The 13,325-nt window shown below is 22.7% G+C and overlaps 6 protein-coding genes across 6 annotated transcripts; 4 read left to right on the top strand and 2 right to left on the bottom strand.

The window, feature by feature from the left end:
• Positions 1-722: 722 nt before the first annotated feature.
• On the top strand, positions 723-2,180 carry SRAE_2000113600 (Hypothetical protein; the record flags this gene model as incomplete). Its single annotated transcript, XM_024652053.1, has 6 exons — positions 723-887; positions 956-1,407; positions 1,450-1,574; positions 1,641-1,774; positions 2,054-2,117; positions 2,173-2,180. The coding sequence occupies 6 exons, from the start codon at positions 723-725 to the stop codon at positions 2,178-2,180; spliced, it is 948 nt and encodes a 315-aa protein (XP_024505668.1).
• Positions 2,181-2,182: 2 nt separating this feature from the next.
• Positions 2,183-3,168, top strand: SRAE_2000113500 (Nuclear migration protein nudC; the record flags this gene model as incomplete). The annotated part of the gene is made up of 2 exons (XM_024652051.1): positions 2,183-2,374; positions 2,413-3,168. The coding sequence occupies 2 exons, from the start codon at positions 2,183-2,185 to the stop codon at positions 3,166-3,168; spliced, it is 948 nt and encodes a 315-aa protein (XP_024505667.1).
• A 528-nt stretch (positions 3,169-3,696) lies between these two features.
• Positions 3,697-4,167, bottom strand: SRAE_2000113400 (Probable peptide chain release factor C12orf65, mitochondrial; the record flags this gene model as incomplete). The annotated part of the gene is made up of 2 exons (XM_024652050.1): positions 3,697-3,984; positions 4,027-4,167. The coding sequence occupies 2 exons, from the start codon at positions 4,165-4,167 to the stop codon at positions 3,697-3,699; spliced, it is 429 nt and encodes a 142-aa protein (XP_024505666.1).
• A 116-nt stretch (positions 4,168-4,283) lies between these two features.
• SRAE_2000113300 (U6 snRNA-associated Sm-like protein LSm4) lies at positions 4,284-4,729 on the top strand (the record flags this gene model as incomplete). The annotated part of the gene is made up of 2 exons (XM_024652049.1): positions 4,284-4,289; positions 4,331-4,729. The coding sequence occupies 2 exons, from the start codon at positions 4,284-4,286 to the stop codon at positions 4,727-4,729; spliced, it is 405 nt and encodes a 134-aa protein (XP_024505665.1).
• A 130-nt stretch (positions 4,730-4,859) lies between these two features.
• SRAE_2000113200 (5-methylcytosine rRNA methyltransferase NSUN4) lies at positions 4,860-8,853 on the top strand (the record flags this gene model as incomplete). Its single annotated transcript, XM_024652048.1, has 4 exons — positions 4,860-5,294; positions 6,149-6,273; positions 7,556-8,122; positions 8,571-8,853. The coding sequence occupies 4 exons, from the start codon at positions 4,860-4,862 to the stop codon at positions 8,851-8,853; spliced, it is 1,410 nt and encodes a 469-aa protein (XP_024505664.1).
• Positions 8,854-9,573: 720 nt separating this feature from the next.
• SRAE_2000113100 (Immunoglobulin subtype 2 domain and Immunoglobulin subtype domain and Immunoglobulin-like domain and Immunoglobulin I-set domain and Immunoglobulin V-set domain and Immunoglobulin-like fold domain-containing protein) lies at positions 9,574-11,668 on the bottom strand (the record flags this gene model as incomplete). Its single annotated transcript, XM_024652047.1, has 10 exons — positions 9,574-9,692; positions 9,801-10,061; positions 10,175-10,349; positions 10,524-10,675; positions 10,723-10,851; positions 10,896-11,060; positions 11,107-11,185; positions 11,236-11,316; positions 11,373-11,542; positions 11,602-11,668. 10 exons carry the CDS (start codon positions 11,666-11,668, stop codon positions 9,574-9,576), a joined length of 1,398 nt encoding a protein of 465 aa, XP_024505663.1.
• Between the last annotated feature and the right edge of the window lie 1,657 nt (positions 11,669-13,325).

Genomic DNA, 13,325 nt, shown 5'->3' with positions numbered 1-13,325 from the left:
ATTATTTTTGATAAAATATTTATAAAAAATAAAAAATTAAATAAGAAAAATTATTTTTAGAAAAACTTTAAGATATACAAATAAAAATTTATCTTAATTTTCTTAAATTTTTATATATTTTAATTTATTTTGTTAATAATTTCTTGTCAATAATAAAAAAATCAACATTAAAATATTGTTAGAGAAAAGTTGATTCATTTGTTTATTAAAAACAGACAAAAAATTTTAAATATTTATTATGATATGCTTTTTAATTGTCAAACATCATTAACTTTTCTTAGGCATCAAATTTAATTTCACTATAAAAACAATTAAATAATATTATTTATAAATATTTATAAATATTTACACAATAACCAATTGAAATATTATAATAATAATATAATAAATTAAAAAATTTCAAAGGTAACCGAATCATTATTTCCACCACCTGTAGATAAAATAATTAAGCTCTGCATGAGGTTAAGAATATTAAATTAACAATAACTCTAGAACAGGGTTTTCTTTCCGACATTCACACATCTGCTTCTATGTATACTCAATCAACATTCACATATACTTATATACATATATACAGATTAGACATATTCCGGCATCATCGCTTAAACTATAACGGGCATTTTAAATGCATTATACTCTTCTTATTTTATTAAATAACATCACTCGATTATTCATTTTTTGACCCGTGAATGTAAAATTGAATTATTCATTATATTTTCAATATGCCTACTTTGCCATCAACTCCACTTTTTGATGGAACATCATCACATAATAGTAATTTATTACTACAATCAACACCAATTTTTTCAACATTAAAATCAATTACTGCTAATCAAAAATTTTCTATTCTTCCACCAACATTCAATGAATTTTCTTCAGTATCACAGGTAAGATTCAATATAATAAAATAAAAATTTATTAAAATACTAACAAAAATTAATTAACTATTATGTAGAGTAATACTGTTAATTTTACTAACAATCACTTAACAACAAACTCAAGTATAATAAATAATAATAAACATTTTGAACCTGAATCAATTGGATCTACCAATTATTCACCTAAAAAAATTCATTCACCTAAAATCAAAGAAATGTTTAAATATAAAGTTAATCAATTTAGAAAAATTAAAGTTTCATGTAATATAATAATACTAATGATCTTTATTTCTTCTGTATCTATTACTGTTTCAACGTTGAGAATTGATAGTTTTGTAGAAAATTTACCAAAATCAGAAGAAAGAGTTTCCAGTAATCAAAGACACCAATTTGAATATGGATTTTGGAAAATGGCATTTTTAACAACTTTATTCCATCTTATGGTTTCAACAACATTATTAATTATATGCCTGATTCATCTTTATTGTGCTTATTCTATTACAAAAAATTTAGAATATTCCGATGATGAGTATGTTTTAATATTTTTTTTTTATACTTTTTATTTTTATAGAGTATTTATATATCTTAATTCAACTGGTGTCTGGAGAAATATAATGGCATATTTTTATCTTGTTTCATTAATGATTTCAATTATAACAAATACATGCTTTATTTTTGTTATACCAACAAATATAGGTAAATATTCTAAAGGAGCAATTTTAGCAACAGGATTATTTCTTTGCATTTTTGTATTATTTGTAGCACTTCATACATTTTTCAAGTGGTGTAAGATAGTAAAAGATGAAAATTATTATAATGATGAATATAATTCTCCAACATGTCCACGAATAACACGAACATCTGAAAAAATGGATATTAATAGTTTGAGTACACTAGTTTAAAGGTATTATTTCTTCTTTTTTTTTTATTGAATAAAATTTTAAATATTTTCAAATTGATTTGTAAAACTGAGATGCGGCCATTTTTGCTGGTAATAAAAAAACTGTCTTTTTTGATTTTATTATCCTTGTTTCTATAGTAACAAAAATTTCTAAAAGTTAAAGTGTACTTTGATATTTAACCTTTTTATTAATTTATCTTTCGTTAATTTTTATTGTCATATTTTTCTAAAATAACGAAATATCATAAAAGTTAATATGTTATTTCATGTTTAGCTCTTTGTTATTTTATCTTTTATTGATTTAATTTTTTTTCCTACAACAAAGAAAGTTTTTAGAAGTTGAATTTTTTTTTCCATTTATTTTCTTGTTAATTTTTATCTTATTAATTTTAGAATTTTAAAAATGGTTAATGAGAAATTTGATGGAATTTTTTTATCTCTTGCCCAACAAATGGAAAATGGTGTTCCAGAGTTATTTGATGTTTTGTTTAATTTTTTATCCCGTAAAACAGATTTTTTTACCGGATCATCTGTTGAAAATGCACGAAATATTGTGTTGAAAGCTTTTGAAAAACATGCAGCTGAAGCTAGAAAGGTATTTAAATTTAAAATTATTAATTAATATACTTTTAGAATGCTGAAAAAATTCAAAAAGAAAAAGCTGAGAAGGAAAAAAAGTTAGCTGAAAAGAGGGCAGCAAAAAAAGCTAAGGAAGATGAGGAATTTTCAAAGGTACAAGAAATCACAGAAGAAGAGGCTGAACGATTTGAGGAAGAACAAAGAAAGTTAAAAGAAAAACAATCTCAGCCTGTTCAAGAAAATGAGAATAATGATGATGGAGAGGAAACTGAAGAGGACAAAAATAAATTGACACCAAATTCAGGTAATGGGTGTGATCTTGATAAATATCAATGGACGCAAACTTTGAGTGAAATTGAAATTAAAGTTCCTTTTAAAGTATCATTTCCACTTAAATCAAGAGATATTATTGTTGAATTTGGAAAAAAGAGCTTAAAAGTGGGTTTAAAAGGCCATGAATTAGTAATTAATGGAGATCTCAAAGCTGAAGTGAAGTTGGATGATTGCACATGGCTTCTTGAAGACAAAAAAACAGTCATAATTACATTGGCAAAGATACATAATATGGAGTGGTGGTCTCAATTATTAGTAACTGATCCTGAAATAAACACTAAAAAGATTGTACCTGAAAATTCGAAACTTTCAGACTTAGATGGTGAAACTAGAGCTATGGTTGAGAAGATGATGTATGATCAAAGGCAAAAAGAGATGGGTTTACCAACATCAGATGAAAAGAAAAAGCAAGATATTTTGAAAAATTTTATGAAACAACATCCAGAAATGGACTTTTCTAATGCTAAATTTTCTTAATCTTATTTAATAAATATTAATTTTTATTTGTATTCTTTGATGATCCTTCTAACATTTTTGGTACTATACAATTTATCTTTAGTATAAAGTATAAAAATGTATGGAAAGAGTAATTTATTGTGTTACAATATTTAATAAAAGTTTCTTATATTGTAGAATGAATACCATTTTTCATTAAATTGAAGAATACTTTCAAATGATACATTTATTTAAATTAACTAATATTTTCAAATTAAAAAAAATAATATAATAATAATTTTGCTATTAACCCCTTAAAAATGAGTAAAAATTTTTTTTCAAGTATACTTATAATTTAAAATTATATAAACAGTGATTTTCTTCAAAATTGGTCTTACAACGTTTTTAATATTCTGAGCACTAAGAAATTTCTTATTTTTTTGATTTTACAACTTAAATTAAAGATTTTCTTTTTCTGTTAAAAGAAATCTTAATTAAAAATTAATACGTAGATAATGAATAAAATTGTATTTACTTGAATTTGTTTAAAAACAAATACCCCTACCAAAACTAAATAGTTTCCATTTTTTTTAAATTCCTTCTTTTTTCTCTTTGCCTTTTATTTCTTTCTTCTCTTTTTATTTCTAGTCTTTTTAATTGTTCAGCATAACAATTTTCTCCATTTAAATGTCTATCTAATTCATGCTTAAGTCTCTCAAAGGCAATTTCAATATTTTTTGGCAATAATCTAGATTCATGAACTTTGACAAATATTCCCGTACTTTTATGTTTTAAAAAAACGGCATTTTGAGCTGTATTTACTTTTTGTCCACCCGGTCCCCATCCAGATATAAATTTCTGTTAAAAATAATTGAAAAATATATGAAAAGCAAAACTTACCATTTCACAATCATCTTGAGAAATAGATGGAAAGACGTAATGTTTCAATTTATCTTTTGACGATACAAATCGAACACAATTACTAAATTCTTTTAAAATTTTTTCATTATTCTTTATCCTTCTAAATAAAAACGTAAACATTTTGATATTAGAAAAAAATATATATATATACACACTTTCAAAACTTCGGTGAAAGTTTTGGAGAAGTGTCTTTGTATTTTCAAAGATTTTATACTTTAAAATTTGCTAACACAATCATGGTCGTAAGTTTATTATTCAAAATTTAAATTCTATATATTTATAGTTACCACAATCTCTTCTTCGATCTGCTCAAAATCATCCTATGCTTATTGAATTAAAAAATGGAGAAACTTATAACGGTCACTTAGCAACTTGTGATTCATGGATGAATATTCATTTAAAAGATGCCATTTGTACATCAAAAGACGGTGACAAGTTTGTTAAATATCCAGAAGTTCTTATTAGAGGTTCAACTGTGAAGTATATTCGAATCCCTGAAGAGGTTGTTGATCTTGTAAGAAAAGAAGCTGAAGAAGCTAGAAAACAACAAAAGGATAACAAAAAATTCAAAAAACAATGGAATAGTAGAGGAGGACATAGTCAAAGAGGTGGTATTCAAAAGGGAGGTGGAAACCAAAGAAATAATAGAGGTGGTAGAGGAAACTTCCAAAATCGTAATTAACTGATTAAGTCTGTATTTATTTGTAATAAAGTTTTTTATCATTTAAAATTATTTTATAGGTTATAATTCCTTTAAATTTTCTTTTTTTTTTTTTATAAATTATACAACTTATCCATATATTATATAAAAGATGTCAAACTTTTTTATATCTTCAAAGTTACGCCTTTTAAAAAGTCCTATTTATTTAAATGTTATATTACGTGAAAAAAGCGGAAAATTTAAAAAAAAGATAGCTAAAACTGACCAAATTAAAACACCGACAAGAATGGCATTGGATCATTTTGACTTTTATTATGGTCCTATGTTTGGCAAGAATTGGCCTTCCGTTAGACTAGGCCTTAATACGCCAAATAATTTTGTTGCAGTCATTAATAATTTCAGTGAAGAATGTCACATTAATGAGGCAATCATAAAAGATTTAGGAACGGTTAATCTTATTGATCAATTAACAAAAGGTATGAATGTTGCATCAGAAAGGTTAAAAAAAAAGAAAGAAGAGATTGAAAAAAAAGCACTTATTACAGAGGATACAGACATAGATGGTAATTCTCAAGAAAATACAAATGTAAGTGTTATATAAATCTTTGAGAATTCGTACACCCGGTGAATTACTTAAACAATTATAAGTCACCATGCCGACAAACTCTTAAAGACATATACTTTCCTTATATCAAAAAAAAAAAATAAATGTAAAACTTTTTAGCTAATATCACGCGCGTTTGTCTACCCGGTGAATTTTTATTTTTATTAAATTCAACAAGTAACAAACCCGTGTGATAGCAACAATTATATAAAATTTTTTTACAACATCCCATGAGCATCTGATATCCCGGTGAGTAACTCATTTGATTAATCATCGATGATTCAAATGCTAATGGAATGTTAAAAAATATATACATAGATTTTTCCCAGACTATTCATATTATAGTAAAAGTAATAGTTTTTCCAACTACTTAAACCCTCTCCTGGTTTCCGGTGAATTAAGAAATGTAACAAAATTCTACAGAAATCAAGAGTTGGTTCAAGTTTGGAATACTTCTCATGATATAATTAAATTTCGTTCATATTAAACTTAAGACTATGAATTTTAATAAGATGTTTTGTACTTATATACATCAACCAGGTCAAACTAGGCGTAAACGATAATAGCATATATGAATGTTGTAGGAGGATACTTTTTTAATTTACATGATGAATGATTGTTTTATTAAATTATTGAATTATGCTAACTCAGCTTGCATTAAAATAAAACAAAACTTTTATAATTATAATCATAAAATTTAATAAAAGATAAGATATCAAATTGTGTGACTTTTGATAGCAAGATTTATTGTTCAATAAGATATTAAAATATATTGAGAAATTAAAATTTATTACTAAAGTTCTTGTCATTTTATTAATCAAATTTTTGATTTCTAGGAAATTTTGAGTAATATTGATGAAAGATCTGAAGCTGGATTATCTGAATTTACACAATCTTCTGAAACATTTTCTATTGGAGATATACAATCAGAAAAAGAAATTTCTGATGATATTAATATCAAGTAAGTTACAGTATAGTTTCTCAAAATATAATTTCAAAAATTAATTTCTTAAAAAGATGTTTATATTGTTTTGTATAATTTTAATATAGTAAATATTTTTCAATAATATGCTTATTAACAAAGTGGAATTCTTAAGTGCCAAAACTATTATTATCTTGTTTCGCTTCTTAGAATTCCAGTTTGTTATTAACTTATTATATAGTAATGGGTTATATTCTTGAACTAAATTAGAGTCCCATGGTGCCAAAGCTATTTAGTAATGCATTGTCAACCTGGGCTCCAGTTCAGTCAAAAGAATAAGTAAAAAATTAACTTTAGTTAGTAAAGTATTTTTTAACCATCATATTTAAAATGGTACATTTAAGAATGAAATATTATATGAGAAATTTTATTTATTTTTATATTAAATATATTAATTTCTTTGAATGATTATTTTATGTTGAAAGTCTTATCCTTACATACGACTTTGCTTCAATTTTAATTTGTTTTTATAAAGCTTCCATAAATATATATATATCTAAAATTTCTATTTAAAATATATTTTTATTTTGTCTTCTTAAATAAAATTGAAGATTTGTATAAGATAATAGGGATTCTAAGAAGAAGATTATCTAGTAAAATAGGATGAATATTTTTAAAAAAATTTAATTGAAGAAATAATTTAAGTTGAGAATTTATTTTCTTATATATATATATATCTGTTATGTCACCTACCATGATGTAGGCTGAATTTTTAAATGTATATTAAAAATCTGAAGGCAATTTTGTATGATTTCATTTTTTTTACTTTAAGGAATTTTTTATCTATTGTATTTATACATTATAACTTGAAGCTCATTTGAATTCTGTATATTGACATTTGATGATTTGACAAGTATCTTTCACATCTTCACAAATAACAATTATAGATTAAAGGGACTAATTGAAAGATTAATTATTTAACAATGTCTATTAATCATATTTCGGCTTTTTATAAATAAGTTAACTTTTTTTTCCTTTAAATGTTGTATGAGAAATGTATTAGAAAAGTTGATTTATAATTATGATTAGATAAATATATATATAATTAAATTGTTTAAATTTTTTATTTTTAAAAATGTTTTTGGATTTATACAGAGCTGGTAAATGTAAAAGAATAATTTATCAGTCTAAGCTAAATCCTATAAAATATTAATTTTAATATGAATAATATAAAAAGAAATAGTAATTAAAATTATTACTATTTTTAAAATATTAAATTCATACATATAAAATAAAATAGACATTAATTATTTTATTGTAGAATTACCGGATTCGAAGGCCAATATGATTCACTTTCTTCAAAAAAAGATTTTATATTTTATCCAAGGAATTTAAAAATTTATTCTTATCCAAGAGGTGCATTGATGGATTACCCTGCACCATGGATAGATAAAAAACAAATAAGTGGATGGTGGCTTCTTGATGGTGGATCTGTTGTTCCTGTATTAGCTTTAGATATTGCCGAAAAAGATCATATACTTGATATGTGTGCAGCTCCAGGTGGTAAAAGTTTACTAATGTTACAAACAGGTCTTCCTGAAAAAGTTGTATGTAATGATGAAAAAATAACTCGTATAGGTCAATTAAGAAAAGCTTTGATAAATTATGTACCAGAAGACTCACCACATGCAGAAAAAATTATTTTAAGAAGAAAAAATGCTTCAGATGTAGAAAGGTGGGATGAATTAAATTTATATGATAAAGTTTTGGCTGATGTTCCATGTTCAACGGATAGGTTGTCAGTGAATCGAGATGAAGGAAATATGTACAGTAAACAATTGACAAATGATAGGCTTAATTTACCTGAATTACAAACAAAAATATTAATGTAAGTTAAGAAACAAAAAATTAAATAAGTTTTATTACATATGAAAAATTTTTTATTATTATGAAAACTTTTATCATAACAATTTAAATTAATAGATTTTTATAATTATATATTTGCTTATTGGTAATTGTATTCCCGGTGAGTTATTTAACAATAAATCAACATGGAAACAATTACTTATATCCAAATATGTTTATATAATAATATTGTAAATATTGATATATTAATTAATAGCCATTTTTGATCACTTTTAATAAATAAACTAAAGATCAATAAACATTCTTTAATAAAAGATTCAATCATAAAAATTATTATGTAAATTATTAAGAAATAAAAGTTTATAAAATATATATAAAATACTTTATAACTTTTTATAATTAATAAATTAAATAATTTTGACAATTAAAACGTCAATTACAAACTTATTTTATAATTATATTTATTTTAGAAATGCCTTACGGTCTGCAAAAGTTGGCGGTACAATAGTATACTCTACATGTACATTGTCACCAATTCAAAATGAGTCTGTTATAGAGAATGCCTGTGCCATCGCTAAACGTAAATTTGGCATTGTTTGTATTGAAAAAAAATTAGATCAATTAAAACAACATTTGACATCAACAGGATTGTATAAATTTAATGATCAATGCAGAAGGGGAATATTACTTGTTCCATTTTTACCTAGTAATTTTGGACCAATGTATGTTTGTAAATTAGTTAGACAACAATAGATTTGTTAATTTTGTTTGTTATTATTAATTTTTGTTAGTATCATTTTTTTTTTAAAAGAAAAGTATGTTAAAAAATATTATTCTTTCACAAAATAAAAGGCAGAATTTTTTTTATTATTATTTACATGGTTTAAATATCAATTGTTTAATTATTTATGTTAATAATAGTTATTTTTTGTAGTATTTTACTGGTTTTTTTTATAATAAATTGTTATTTCTTTTTTTTTTTTGTTAAGTAAATATTAATTATATGATTTTTTTAAAAAAAAGTAACATTTCATAAGTAAAGGAAAAAGTACACAATTAATTTTTTCCAAGTTTATAGTGTTCTTGAGAATTTTCACAGTAATATGTGGAAAAAAAATTATACTTGACGTCAATTTTCATGAAGTTTAATCTAAAGAAAACAAAAGGGTCATTTTTCATCTCTAGTAAAACACAAATTGTTTTACAAAAGTTGACTTTTGACTTACATTTAAATCGATTGTAAATTAAAATCTTTTTCTTCCATTAGAATGAATTTTTTTTTTCAAAGAAATATATTTTTAATAAAAGAAAGATATTATTTTTCTAAAGTTTAACTTTACAAATTAATATTTTATTATTGTATAAAAAAATATATATATAGACAGTATAACTTTTAAATAGTAAAATTTTGATATATATTAAAAAAGTTTTGAGTTCCCGTTAATAGTGACATTTTTGTTAAATATTAATTATTTAATTGAAAAAATGTTGAGAAAATAAGAAGGAAAATATAAATGGACAGTATACAATTACTATTGGTATAATATTGAATGATGACGCAGATGAACTTCCTCTTGGTCCTCTTATTAATTCTAAAAAAAAAAAAAGTTATATATTGTTAATTAATAGATGATATTGCAAGCAATAGTTTTTTTTTAATGCTACATCACATAAAGCTATATATTAAAAAGATTTCATGCCTTTTATAATATCAAGTAATGTTCGTTTTTGATCAGATTTTAAAATATTTGATACTGATGATGTTGGTGGAGGATATGAGACAAACTTATATAATGGAACTTGTGAATAAACAGAATTATCAATTTCTGTTGGTTTCACAATATCAAAATGTTTGTCTTTTACATTATCTAAATTATTTAGATTATGATTATTTTTTGTAGGAAATATAGATCTTAAATTGTGGTAAGAATCTTCATCATCTTCTGAAGAAAATGCTGAACCTTAAATTTGGATATGGAGAATATTTAATTATATAGTATAATATTAATAAGCGGGTGTTAAATTTTGTTAAAAAAAAGAAGCATTTTTTTGTTAAATTTAGATAAAAACAAACCTTCTGTAATCAAATTATTTTCTAATCGTGTTGGAGCTTCTATTAATTGAATTTCTCCTGATCCTTTACCATAATCATTTACCACACTACATATATATATCCCAAAATCACCATAATTAAGTTCTCGTATTTCAAGAATATAAATATTACGATAACGTTCTTCAACAGTTTGTTCCTAAAAATAAATAATACATTGTTAAAAAGACTATTATTTTAAAAATAATACTTAAAAATATATTGAAATTAATGTAAATATTCATTACTTAATTAAATAGAATAATAAAATTAAACTTTTTTTTCCCTAATTAAATAAAATAACAAAAAAAAGTAAAAAAAAAAAAAACATTACCATAATAATTCTATCATTCTCATATAATTCCTGTCCATTAAATTCCCATTTAAAATCTCCTTTTGGCCAGGCTTCAACATTACAAACAAGTCTAACAAAAGAACCGATAATAGCTTCTACAACTGGCAATTGTGGTAATACAATCGGAGGAACTAAAATAAAAAGAAATATATTTTTTAAATTGTTTAAGTATTCTTACAAGTAACATGTAATTTGACCGTCCAAGACTCATCTGGTGGTACTCCATTAGAAGCTAAACAGATATATTCACTCATATGCTTTCGAGAAACTCTAATTAATTCTAATAGTGAACCATTAAAAACAGAAGCTATAAAAAAGATATAATATATTTTAAATATTAATACTACTTACATCCATATCCAGTAGCACCATTGAATCTAATCAATTGTTTATCAGCTCTTCTCCATATAATTGTTGGTGGAGGATTACCATGAGCTTCACATATAAGAGTTACATTATGTCCTTCACGAACTTCAACAGCTGCAGGTGTTGATGATCTTGATACAGTAGGTGGAACTAAAAAAATAATTATACATAATAAATATTATATTATAAAAGTTACTTTTAAGTGTAACATAAGATGTTTTTGTTATTATAGGATCAGTATTAATTTGACAAATATAACCACCTGAATCATCAGCCTAAAAAAAAAGAAATATTAACAATAGAAAAAAAAATAGAATTGGCTTACTTGAGCATTTTTAATTTTCAATATCCACTCCTTATTATTCACTCGAGGTACAATTTCATATTTTTCTCTTTGCCTAAATATCTAAAAAAAAAATTTATTTGGTTAAATTTAAAATATTATATATAGTTGCTATTTACTCTATCATCAAATGCAATTAATCTTGGAGGAATCTCATCTTTAATAAAAGCCACCATATGTTTTCCAATATCTTCAATTAAGCATGAAATTGTAATATCAGATCCTTGTACAGAAGTAATATTTTTCATTGTTCCATGATAAAAGTATGGTGTTGGAGATTTAATACATACTAAAAAAAAATTAATAAAAGTCTTATATATAAATGATAAATTTTTAATTTTAACAAACCATTAAAAATTTGACAAATTAATGTTGGAAACATAAGTAAACTACTTTCAGAAGCATTAAATCTCATTTTAATAAAAATAAAAATTACTATAGATAAATATTAAAAAAAAATACAATTATCAATATAGTTTTAAAATATGAATAAAATTATTAAATCACAGTATCAAATATGGAAAGCAAAAATATAACTAAAACTATTTTAAGTATCCTTATTCTTAACAACTACAATTCACTTATCTTTCCCTTTCTCTATCATTATTTCATTTATTTAATATTATCTCTCTCATAAACATCCTATATTTTATCTTTATAAGCTTTAACATAAATTGACTTCTTTCAAATTCTGTTATTAGACTAATCAAACTTAAAGGCAATAATATAATAATTACAAATAAATTTTTTTTTTTCAATTCTTTCTATTGCATTTGATTATTTTAACTGAAGATAGTTATTATTAAAGAATCTATATATATAAAGAATTTTGATTAAGAATGTAAATGACAGTAACTTTTATACATAAAATAATTGGTTAACATTTTGACAAAATTATATATAATCTTTTCAATCTCTTGAGAATCTAATTTGTAAGATATATATATATATATATATATATATATATATATATATAAATATATATATATGAATAATTTCTTATCATTACATTATCTAATTGTTTAAAATCATTTTACTATTGTAATGGGAATATATTATAATAATTTTTAATATTATAATTATTTAAAACTTACCAATTGTTAAAACTAAAGTCAAAAGACTAAATAGAAATAACATATTTTAAAAAAGATTGATTTATATATTTTCATAAAAATATTATTCTTGAAAAAAAAAATTTAATATAATTTAGTAAAATATTTTAAATGAATTAATTATATTCTATAAATATTATAAATTAAAATTTTAATTTTTTTAACTATATTTTAATAGTTTGTTATTTTTTAATCGCATGATAAAATAATATAATATATATAAATATATTATTAATAGTTTTATACTATATTAAATATAATCTTATTTTCACTAAAAATCATAATTATAAATGATTAATTACATTTAAAGTTTCTTAAATTATTTTCATATTATTTTTATTTTTTTTTCCAATAAATTATATTAAAATCATTTTTATTTTATAATAAAGATATTTTGATTTTAATAAAAGAATAAAAATAAATGCCAATAGATGAAAACCAATTTAGTTTAACACTTAGTTGTTAGTTTTAAAAATGTTAACAAAAGCTCTTATTTATTAAGAGAATATCTAAATTTTATATAATAAATGAAGAGTTATGATTAACTTTAGAGGGTAAAAATTATAATCTTTTAAGATAAAATGGAGGCTGGATTAATAAAAATTGTTTGTACTCATCCTACAAAGAGATTAATATAAAAGTGTGGTAATAATAAATCAAGTCAACAGTTAAGATACAGTTTTTATTTATATATTTTAATAGCTTAAAAATCAAAAGACAATAACCGACAGTCGATTTCTTTAACAAGAACCTGTTAACACGATTAATAATTTTATATTCACCTTATTTTCCGGAAACATAATATATTTTTAAAATGAAATAGCAGACTTATCTTATAAATTTAAATCTTAAGTGAAGAATAATATACTACTATTACATTTAACACAAAGTCAAGATAATTACTGTATAATTTATATAACATTTTAATTTCTTTTAAATATATTATACGGTGATTTAAAA

This window comes from Strongyloides ratti (assembly GCF_001040885.1).
Source record: "Strongyloides ratti genome assembly S_ratti_ED321, chromosome : 2".
Taxonomy (NCBI): Eukaryota; Metazoa; Nematoda; class Chromadorea; order Rhabditida; family Strongyloididae; genus Strongyloides; species Strongyloides ratti.
The sequence above is the reverse complement of the archived record's forward strand: the minus strand, read 5'-3'. Positions and strand labels throughout refer to the sequence as shown.